Source organism: Rhea americana, unplaced genomic scaffold, assembly GCF_003343005.1.
Source record: "Rhea americana isolate MKP2758 unplaced genomic scaffold, rheAme1 scaffold_31, whole genome shotgun sequence".
Lineage (NCBI taxonomy): Eukaryota > Metazoa > Chordata > Aves > Rheiformes > Rheidae > Rhea > Rhea americana.
In genome coordinates, this window is record NW_028186435.1 from 1293177 (window position 1) to 1304136 (window position 10960).

Below are 10960 nucleotides of genomic sequence, written 5' to 3' on the forward strand. Positions count from 1 at the left end.
AATTTGATGGGCAGAATGTTCACGGTTCAGCAGATTGCAGTCAGGAGGAGGAAAAAAAAAAGGAAAGAAAAAAACATAGTTTGTGAAGAGAATTTCTGAGTTACCCAAAAGTGAACAGAAAGATCTTCAGTAGTACTGTTGACATTATTTCATACTGTGACTTAATAAATAAATAAAAAGGTAGTTATTTCTTACTGATCATAAACATATAGTACTTTCTTTTAAAAGAAAAATTCAATCAGATACACTTGAGCATTTCTGAGGGATAACACTAAATGGTGCTAGTGTAGTGATTATGCAATGGTAATGTGATCCGGAAATATGTATTAAAATATTATTTTGCTAGATTGTTTTATAGGATTATTGCATTGTGCCAAGGACAGGCAAATATAGCCTGAAGAAAAAGCAGCTGTTATACAAACTGCATTTGTTCACAAGTTTTTCAGTTTATTAGGCTTGGGTGTTTCTAGCCTCTAAACCTATAGAGATGACAAAGAAAAAGGAGGAGGAGAAAATAAACACCCTTGCAATCTTGTTCTGGTGTTTCTGAACTCATCCTGTTGATTGCTGACTTAAGTAATTCTTTTTAAATAATACATAGAATTTAGAGGGATTAAAGAACTATTATGAGAGGGATTGTAGAAAAAGGTAAATTCTGAAGTGGAATAGCAGGGTTTTCTGCTATTCCAGTTCAGGGTCCAGCCAGCCAGTTCACCCCTTTACTGAGTTCTTTTTTCAATTTCACATTTTTTTACCTGCTTTTGAGGGTCTGTATTATTGAAAACTGAATAGAGATACAAGATGAGTAACCTAGAGTTACRTTATCTGTTCTATAGAAAAATGAGGTTGTTACGAATCATAAACTAGAAGAGTTAACAATAGGTTATGTAAAATAAATGGTTTACTGTCTTGATAGTTGATCAGCCCTTGTAAAGGGAACGATGGGATATATGTTAGTATTCGTATCTTGTTTCCTTTATTGAGCTTTGTTTTACTATTCATTGCGTGGGGTCTTAAAGGTACACTCTCAGAACAGTGGAAACAGTACAAGTTCAACACCATCTAGGAAACTTCAATCTTCTGCACCTAAAGTCCGCAAGAGTGTCAGCAGTCGAATACATGAAGCAGTGAAGGCTATTGCGTTGTGCCACAATGTGACCCCGGTATATGAATCTCGTGCTGGTGTGTCTGGAGAAACAGAATATGCAGAAGTGGATCAGGATTTCAGCGATGAAAATCGAACTTACCAGGCTTCCAGCCCTGATGAGGTTAGTGTACAAGAGTCATTTTTTTTTTTAATATTTCATGAAGAACAGGCTCAACTAAATTCAGAAGAACAGAATAGAGAATGGTAAATGTTTTGTGGTAAGGTTTCTTTTAAGCTTGCGTTTGGTTTGTTTTCTGTTTTTTGTTGTTTTTTTTCCCTTCCCCTCATAGCTGTTGGAAAGATCTCATATTTCTCTATGGCATACATAAAAGTGGTTTCAATCATTGGACTAAGAGGTCTGTGAAGTCAATGATTTGGGATCAATACTGTGTATTAGATATTTGAGTATTGTAATTAAAGTTATTAGATATGTTCTCAGAACATTAATCCACATATAAATTGTAGTACGTACATTGAAAAGGGTATAAGAAACTCTGCTTTGAAAGATGGATAACCAAGTGCATTAGCTAGTGACACTACCAGATTAGATTTCTCAACAGAAAAACCTTTGAGCCTCAAATACTCTGCAGAAAAGCTTTTCTGCTCCAAACTCTAGGCAGCTTTTGTAATCTTCAGGGTTCGATCACGAGTGTATAAACTATAGCATAAAGTTAAAACCCTGTTTCAGTAAAATGCTTAGCTCTGATCATGTATTTTACTTCCACTGAAATCCAATTTTTAAATGCATTTCACTGCTTTTAGTATATCTGACTTACTCTTGTGAGCAGTCCTGTTCTGGGGCCTAAAATTCAGTCTGAAGCAGTTTTAGGAGAGAGATGCAAAGCTCATGTTTCAAGATACTGCAAAGTAAGCATAAAAATAATTAGAGCTCACTCATCTTACAGGAATGTATATGTACTCTAGAAGAGCATTTAGAGGTCACTTTGCCTCTGAGAGCAAATAGGATGGGGGTATCTTTGTCTTGAAGTCCCAACAATGTGTGAAGGTTGGATATTCTGGTGACAATGCAGCCATAGTGACTTAGTCATAATTAAAACATGCTTTTTTGTAATATGTGAAGAAGGGAGTATGTATCTGGAAGCCTGTGTGTTTTTACAGCCACACAAATTGACCTAATGCAAGATACTTCCTCCAGAAGCCTGATCTTGCTACAGCTTGGCTGTTATTCTTGATATAGGTTAGGTTTGCATATTTAATATGTCACCATATGTGACACATGTGACGGAATACTGATGGAATTTTAGTGGTTGAAATTGCAAGCTGTAACTGTTAAAAGTAACAAGTCTGTAAAAAGTATGTTTAGGAATGCAACAAATAAAGTGAAGTTTATCTTCACGTAGTACCAAAGTAGCAGGCATTACATGCATTTCAGATGCTGTAAACACAGTACATAATGTCAAGGGGTTGAGAATATAAATAAGTGTCTGGTTCTTGGTGATAAAAAGTGGCAGTTAATTTTTTATTTCTGGGAGGGATGTTCCTAGGTAGGATTACAGACACTGTTCTTTGGTTAAAATCAATACTCCATAATACTTTTATGTGTATATTATGTAATGCATGTGGTCTGTGTTATGGAAGAGTGTGTGCATATTTCAGTGGTTTACAGTAAACGTAATTTGTTATTGTAGCTGTGTAGTATTTATTGATGTATATACATATTTATGCATTTATGTGCATATATTAATATTCACCACCTATATTAGTTTACTGAGGCTGCAAGGTATTACTAAACATAATTGAAGACTGCATAAGCAAGTACCTAGGTATGAAGATATGAGGACAGTTAAGGACTAAGTAAATCCTTTGCCTTAAGAGCCAAAGGTATTTCTAAATGAAGCAGGGTTACACAGTTGAGGGGGACTGAGTGTCTCACCCCATTTGCTCCCCTCTTCCTGTGTGCTTTTTTATACCCATTTAGTTGTTTGGAACCTGCAAATACTACCATATAAAGCAATTCTTCACCCAGATTTGCTAAAGGAAGCAGCTGTAAGACTTGAGAATTACATGAGTGGTGCCATGGGAAGACAGCAGGGGATTTGACCTTGGAAAAAAGAAAGAAAAGTTGACAAAGTGTGAAGACGACAGATCTGGGACTCAGGGTGGAAAGGGAATTGAGAGAAAATCGGCAAAAAAGAAACTGTTAGATTGCTTCAAATGAGAATGCACAGRTATCCCTTTAGTAATGAGTTTTTGCCATGTCAACCTGTGCATTACACTACATGATAACGAATTGAAATACTTGCCAAATGTTTTAGGAGACATAGCATTAACTTTCCTTTTTGATTCTCAAAGTTAATGTTTGAAACGCTAGCAAAATTATTTTAAACATGTATGTTTTAATGTAATGGGAAATTGATACTAAATAGAGTCTTGTAAAAAGAAGCTACACAAACATCTAAATAGCATAAAAATTGCAATGTGATAGCAAAAAGACTGAGAGTGAAAGACTAGCAGGTCTTTATCATAATTTTTTAAAGAGTTCTATTGATGCAATGTTTGCAAATCACTGGAGCCTAAGGAAAATAATGTAAATGGTTCATTATTTAGCTTATTGAACTTTCCTGCAGTTAGGTTGACGGATGATGCCAATGTTTCCCAATCACCAAAGTACCATTTTAAAAGCATTTTTTATTGAATAAAGTGCTTTGAATATTGCACCCTGGAGCTTTATTTAGGGAAATGGTTCAATTGATGTTTTCTGTTTAACCTCAGCACTGACCTATCACAACATATTTGGTTAATAAGCAACATTATCATTTAATAGACTTAACCAGTTTTATGTATTGTACTTTCTCAACATTACAACTCTATTCTCTCAGATTTTGTTTATGGATCTGGCTTGATTGCAGTCTTTTGAAAGAAGATGTTGTTTGCTTAGTTGTCTTTTGCATCATATAATGTTGCATGTTACCACCATAACAGATGTAGAGCAAAACCAAAGTCTAAGTATAAACTATTCTTCTATGTGCAAGAACATAGGGAATACTTAATACTGTACTGACAAACACATGGTCAATGAAATGGCTAGAGTAGTTCATTTGAGAGTCTTCATGTATGTCTGTGCACATCCACATATATAGATAAAATACAACCATAATAAAATATGCACATTTAGAAGTAGGTACATTCATCATGAAAGATGAATTTATCTATTGTTAGAGTAACCTCAGATATGTAACTGATTTTGTATTCATAATGTGAGCCCTACTTATGCCAGGCTCTTTGTTTCTTATGATAAGTGATCAATATTTCATTTTCTCTGAAAGACTGGAAAGTTTCATTTGTCTGTCACTTGTCCTCTACAGCCGTAGCATAGCAAACAATAAGCATTCGCTGCGAACTCGGCRGGGGAGGGAGTATCTCTTAGCCATCATAGGTGTGTGTTCATCTCATTTGTAGAAAGCCAGCTAAYCTAATGTAATGAACATTCATAAAAGCATATAAACTAAGTAGGTAAGGCAATAAGGTTCAGAGGTCACAAACCCAGCAATTCAGGGGCATGCTATGAACAGGAGCCTTTGAGGACCTTTGCTCCCCTTTGGTCAAAAAAGGTTGATCAGTCACGCTTTTTAATGACTGCTTACTCTCGTAAACCAGCTATTTATTGGTTATGCTTTTTCCTGCACTGTTACAGACTCAAGTATTCTGATTCTGGATGTTTGAACATTTAAATACTACCTTAAAGTGTGGTCAGTTATTTAATTCCACCATTTCTGTCCAAAGACAACAGAGTTGCTAAAATTAATTACAAGGATATAAAGCCAATCATTTAAAAACAGACAGGGAAATGATATGCCCTTAGTGGAGCAGCTTTTGTGTTCACAAAAGTGAAGCTGTAATGTATGAGACATGTTGTATTGTTTAATTCATTTTATTGTGTGTGCTTATTGAAGCAAGACTAATTGTGTTGTTTTGTCAATGTATTGTGAAAAGCAAATCACTCAGTAGCATAAAACCATCACTTTCATGACCTTCGAGACCCACAAAGAATAACTACTCCATAGCTTGTCTTGAATATTGACTGGCAGTTTTTTCACATGATCAAGCTGTATTTTTAAGTTAATAATTTCATTTGATTTTAATTATGAAGGTACTTGATAAAAAAAATGGTGGACTGCGAAAGTTACCAAATCATTGTTCAATTTAAGGGAGGGGGAAAAATAATAATAATAATAATAATAAAAAAAAAAAAAAAACAGTGCTGATTGGAAATGTGAATTGTTGACCAATCCTAAAAGAACAATTGGGATCACTTGGGCTGGGGAGGGGGAAATCTCCCCACTTCTTTCCTGTTTCCAAACCAATACTCTTTAAGTTTAAAATACCATACATACCRTGTGCATCTCTTACATGGCAACCTGATCTGGAAAGTAGATCCTATTGTCTGAAGTGAGGATGCTCATGATTTAYGCTGAGAAAATTGAAGGTTAGTTACATGAGAATTCTTTAAAGAAGTAAAGGTAGCTTAAGAAATTTCCATTCCTAGTCCTTCAGTCTCCCCCACAAATAACTCTTATGTATGCCAAAAGCTTGAAAGCCTTTATTTTTGTGTGTCATTTTTCACCTACATTGTCTCAGTGGTTTGTAGTGTGATTCTGCAGTAGCTGTCAGCACAACTGAGGGGACTCCAAACTGCTGGATGCAGTGAAAAAAGTGGCCAACATCAACCTCAAAGTGATGACATTTTAGTTGTTGTTTTTTTAAGATGACTTTACTTCAGAAGAGAGTATTGTATCTTCAAAGTGATGTTTAATTCATTGTATACCATTTGAGGCAAAATGTTTAAAAGATACTGAGCAGTTAAATGTTTCTGCCACTGAGCAACAGGGGTAAGGGTGGTATATAATTAAAGGGTAGTCAGAAGCTGAGCATTCAGCAAGACTGGCAGAGGCAGTGGCCWCCCTGACAAGGGCTGCTGTCCCACACTATCCAAACAGGGCACGCAGAACAGGTTCAGTGATGGTCACCACRGACAGCCAAGAGGCTGGATTGACAAAGAGGTCTGTATTGATGAGGGTAGATCTGAAGCCTAGCCAGGAAGTTGAATCAGAGAGTCAGGATCAGGTCCAGAGACAGTAACCKGTGGCAGCTGCAGTCTGGTGATCACCAGGCAAGTCCATAGGAGTGAGGCTGCCATCCAGGAAGCCAGGTCCAGCCATCATGGCCCAGGTTGACAGGGTGCATGGCTGGGTAGGGGCAGCGTTGCTCTGTAGCTTTGGGATCAAGGAAGGGTGCGGGGAGCCTGTGCAGAAGCTGCTTCTAGCACTTTTTTCCCAACAGCTCTTATCAGATAACTGGCCTTGAGCACAGTTCTGCCAGGAGGGAAGGTGCATGTTGAGGGCCCTAGCAGTTTCAGTCTGAACAGGGMGTTGAATGTTTCTTAGGAACACATTACCGTTCATTCTTGCCTGATAAAACGATACCTTTGAGCTGAGTAAGCATCCAGTTTCTGTTTTAACTTACCCAAGCTAAGAGTTTGGGATTTTAAACTTCTACATTTTGTCTGTATATGGTCTAATATAAGATTCCAAATTAATGGATTTTCTAAGGCCAGCTAAGCTCCAAATAGCCCAAAATTCAAAGGCAACGTAATAAGCAGGTGTATAAGATGATTTGTGTATTCCAACCCTGACTGATATATCTAAAAGCAAGTGAAAGCAGCTTTAGGCCATTTTTTTGGTCTTATGCCAAGCAGTAACAGCCCTATAGGGTTGATCCAGTAATTCTGAAGGCCATCAAAACTCAGCAGGGTTTCAAATACCTCACTTTCTGGATTTGTGTGTGCCCAAAGGCAAAGAAAGTTTAGGTTTGAGATTTTTTTGTTTTTTGTTTTCTTGTTTTTTTTCTTCAAGTGACCATTAACTGTGATGACTTCATACCATCAGGCTCCTTAGATGATGAGAAACTAGATGTAGTTACATGTTCCACAGAGCAAAAGGGCTCAGGGCTGCAATTCCCAAAACTGAAAAGCAGTAAGATACCTGGATGATGTGATATTTCCCATTAGTCCGGAGGAAGCCAGGAGAAATATTAACCTGAAAGGGAACAAAAGTGCTCTTCCTTGATTAACTCATTCACCCTCACAGGTGAAGGTCAAGAGAATTCGGAGTTGGGCTTGGAGTCAGRCTGAATAAGGAATAGACCCTTGTATATTAATTGAATAAAGTCATATAACACCACTCCAGAGAAGTAAACTCATGTTATTTGATAGGGCGGGTAGGTACTTAACTCCTTCATTCTCAAAGTTGAAAGCAGATAAAGATAGATGGTTCTTTTACAATCCATTGGACAATCTATTTTATCTTGTGTATCATCCTTAATTCTGACTTTTGACTTGTGTGTTTAGATGTTCTAACTTGTTATCTATCAGATAATTATATGATTTTAATAGAAGTCATTAAATAGGAAACATAGGCTAATGGAATTTTGTACAAAAGATTATTTCCTTTAAAAAGTGTAGGGAGTTTCTGTAGTGTAGTGGTTATCACATTTGCCTAACATGCGAAAGGTCCCCAGTTCAAAACCGGGTGGAAACACCACTGTTCCTTTAGCACTGGAACAGGTTGCCCAGAGAGGCTGTAGAATCTCCTTCTCTGGAGATATTCAAGGCCTGCCTGGATGCAACCCTGTCTAACATGCTCAAGGTGACCCTGCTGAGCAGGGGGGTTGGACTAGATGATCTCTGGAGGTCCCTTCCAACCTTACTGATTCTATGATTCTACTCACATGAGTTGAAACATACATAGTTGAAAAATGATCATTTAGAATGCAGTTGGTTTTTCATAAAATGAAATACACTGAGATTTTTGCAGCTCATCAATTTACACGTTTTTGAAGGTTTTGTTTTAAAATTGTTAATATTTATTTTAGGTTCAAGTCAGCCTAATGGTCTAAATAAATATGCAGTTCTTAATACTTGACAAGAGTGATGGCTTTTGTTGTTATGTGCTCAATGTGGGATTTATGAAGTCCTTAAGTGCACATTTTCTTGTCTTTAATAGGTGCTTAGGTTTTGCGACTGATGAAATAGGTAACTACATCATTGTCACTTAACTACCTTGTGCGTATTCTATAGAACTTCCTAGAAACTCCCGGCATTATTTATATGCTGCGTATTTTTATTGTTTTAGTTCAATAAATGAAACATTTCTAAACAGATGGGTTGGTTATGTCCCCAGACTATTGCAAATAGTGTGCAAGGTCAGTAACAACCACAGTGCTTCCAAAGCTTCCCCTCTTCATGCCTTGCTCCAGGCAGGTTTGCTTCTCTCCAACAAGCAAGAYAGGCATGCACGTCATGCTCAGAAGAAGCTACTGAGCTGGTATTAGTGTTAAATTAACCAGTCGAATTAAGATGCGGATCTCCTGGTTGCGCAGTAGCTTTTTTTGCCCACTAGTTGGGAGAGTTGCCTTGTTAAGTCTCTGAATTTTACTTTGAATGGAAATACCTGCTGTGGTAATCTAATAATATTTTGGGCTGTGCCTTATGGCTGCTCTGAGGGGCTGGTGGCTGCTTGTGGAGAAAGTGTTGATGAAGACAAGCAAAGCTCAACAGCAGGCATGGGGTAACATAGATCTGAAGGGTTTGGGGTAAAAAGTGCTGAACAAGGTATGTTTCTCTACTCTCCATCAGATATGTTGGATAGCCATTTCAGAATGCTCGTGACAAATACTTGCTATCTTCAAAATGTGGAAAAGTCACTTTGAGCTTGTTGGAGGTGGGTAATTGATTTTACACTTTGGGTGACTACTAAGGAAGGAGATAAATAGTGAGGTATAAGCCACCAAGCTCTCAATGACTCTGTTTGTTACCAGTCCCAAGAGCAAAACAGTGGCATCTCCAGCTAAGTCTTTCCTGTGTGCCTAATTCTTGCTTTATGTTACTCCATTGAATATGTCTAGTCTGGGGAAGCTACAGCTGCTGTGTTTACCTGGTGTTCTTAGGGGTTCTCGATGTTTGCACACTAGATTGCAAGACAGTGGTATTGTAAGGTTTGAGAAGAGCATTGAAGAGAGGAGGATATACTTGTAGGGGAAACCTCACAAGAAGTTTTTCTGAATGCTTTTTCTGAACATTGTACAGCCATTCAGTATGTATTTGTTCAATTTTGTAATTTAATTTTTTAGGCCATTAACAAAATACAAATTTTAAAATATGTGGTATTCTAAAAACTTCAGATATTTAGTACTAAGGCTTGGTACGTACTTTAGTACTAACAATTGGCTACGTTGTTCCAGATGCTGTGAAGGTCTAGCTGCTCTGACATATTCTGAATGATGGGAGCCGAAGTTAACTTAATGTGTTGCTCTCAAGCTTCTTCAGTTGCCTTTTAGGCATCCATTTGACTCTTGAGCCGTATTGACCACTTCTGTTCTGGTATTTGCCCTAATCAATTTGAAAGATTTGAAAGGAAAAAAAATTGTACGCCAGGTATAAGAAGCTAAAATGACTCTGCTACAAAATGCTAATTCAAATGGTCGGTGAAGCCAAGCATAAACAAAATAATAAACAGCTGTGAGTCACCAAATATAGAACACTTAAGTCCTAGCTTGCAAAAGGACACAAATGAGATGATAGGGTATTAGTAGAAAGATGCAATTTACAGGTCAGAATGTAATAGTAACCTTTCACTGTGAAAATTGAAAATTAACCCTGGGAGTATTGGATCACTTACAGCTTATATGGTACTTTTATTGAAGAAGAAAAATGTCTGAAAAGACTTTTCCTGTGCTTTTTAGATTTAAAATTGGTATATTTTATTAGGTGTGCTCCTTTACTTTTTTGCTCAGTTTTCATTTATGGGTGCCTACACTGACACGCTTACAGAAAGAAAAAGAAAAGGAGCTCAGTACTACTGACTTGGGTTTCTTAGGGGTTCACTCAGCTCTTTTTTCCCTCCTGTCTTAAACTTTTGTAGGAAGGTATGTGGTGATTTACTCAATCTCGATCAAATTCTCAGCAGGCTTTAGTCATGACTCTTGACTTTTCTTGAGGATTTTTACTATTTATCTCTTATCAGACTGATTTTAATTTTTCTGTCCTCTTTCTTCTACCCAAGATTAACAACAGAGGCAGGTTCCATAAAATTTGTTGGCTCTCATTATCTTTTTATTCCTTTAAAAATCTGATATCTGGTAGTGATTAGCAGTTTAAAAAAAAATAAAAACAGAATTGAGGAGGAGGAATTTGTTGTCAGAAACTGCCTATTCAAATGTTGGAATATGGCTTGTGTGTAAACTAACAGGAAAGCAGTTTTCCTGAAGTATTAATTTTACTGAAGGAATAAATCYAGTTGTGGTGATAACATTTTAAAAATAGCTACTGCATTATTAAAGAATAACATGGAATAAAAAAGCTAAATGCCATGTACTTTAGAGGAACAAAATTTAAAAAAATCACTAACATATACACTTAAGATGCCATATAATGATAATTGATAATGACTATTACATAATGCATCTTTTCTGAGTTTGTAAAAGGGACATTAACAAGCATGTTTGCGGATTGCAGAATTGTAAAAGGTAAGTTTTCCATGCCATTTGATATGGCATGACAAGAATGCAGCTATAGTGTGTTTGACATAAAAAGTAATAAAAAGATGCAAGTGAAGGCAGTACACTGAAAAACTGTAAATAAGATCCGTCGTCTGTTTGCATAGGTCTAAATAAATGTTTTACGGAAGTGATGTCAAGATCTTTTAGTGGCACAGAAATTGTATTATTATTTTTGCAGAACTTCTACTGATTGGCCTTTAAATATACTTGAATGCAAATCTGTTTTTTGTAAAAAAA

The 10960-nt window shown here is 36.7% G+C and overlaps 1 protein-coding gene and 1 non-coding gene across 12 annotated transcripts in view; both read left to right on the forward strand.

Moving 5' to 3' along the window:
• ATP9B (ATPase phospholipid transporting 9B) overlaps positions 1-10960 on the forward strand; it is a 174998-nt gene that overhangs the window by 141758 nt on the left and 22280 nt on the right. For all 11 annotated transcript variants that reach the window (XM_085309983.1, XM_085309984.1, XM_085309987.1 and 8 more), the window contains one exon: positions 1020-1268. In XM_085309983.1, the coding sequence (XP_085166109.1) occupies positions 1020-1268 (249 nt within the window). The remainder of the gene's footprint in view (positions 1-1019; positions 1269-10960) is intronic.
• On the forward strand, positions 7632-7704 carry TRNAV-AAC (transfer RNA valine (anticodon AAC)). Its single transcript has one exon. It is a non-coding gene; the product is annotated as a tRNA-Val (tRNA).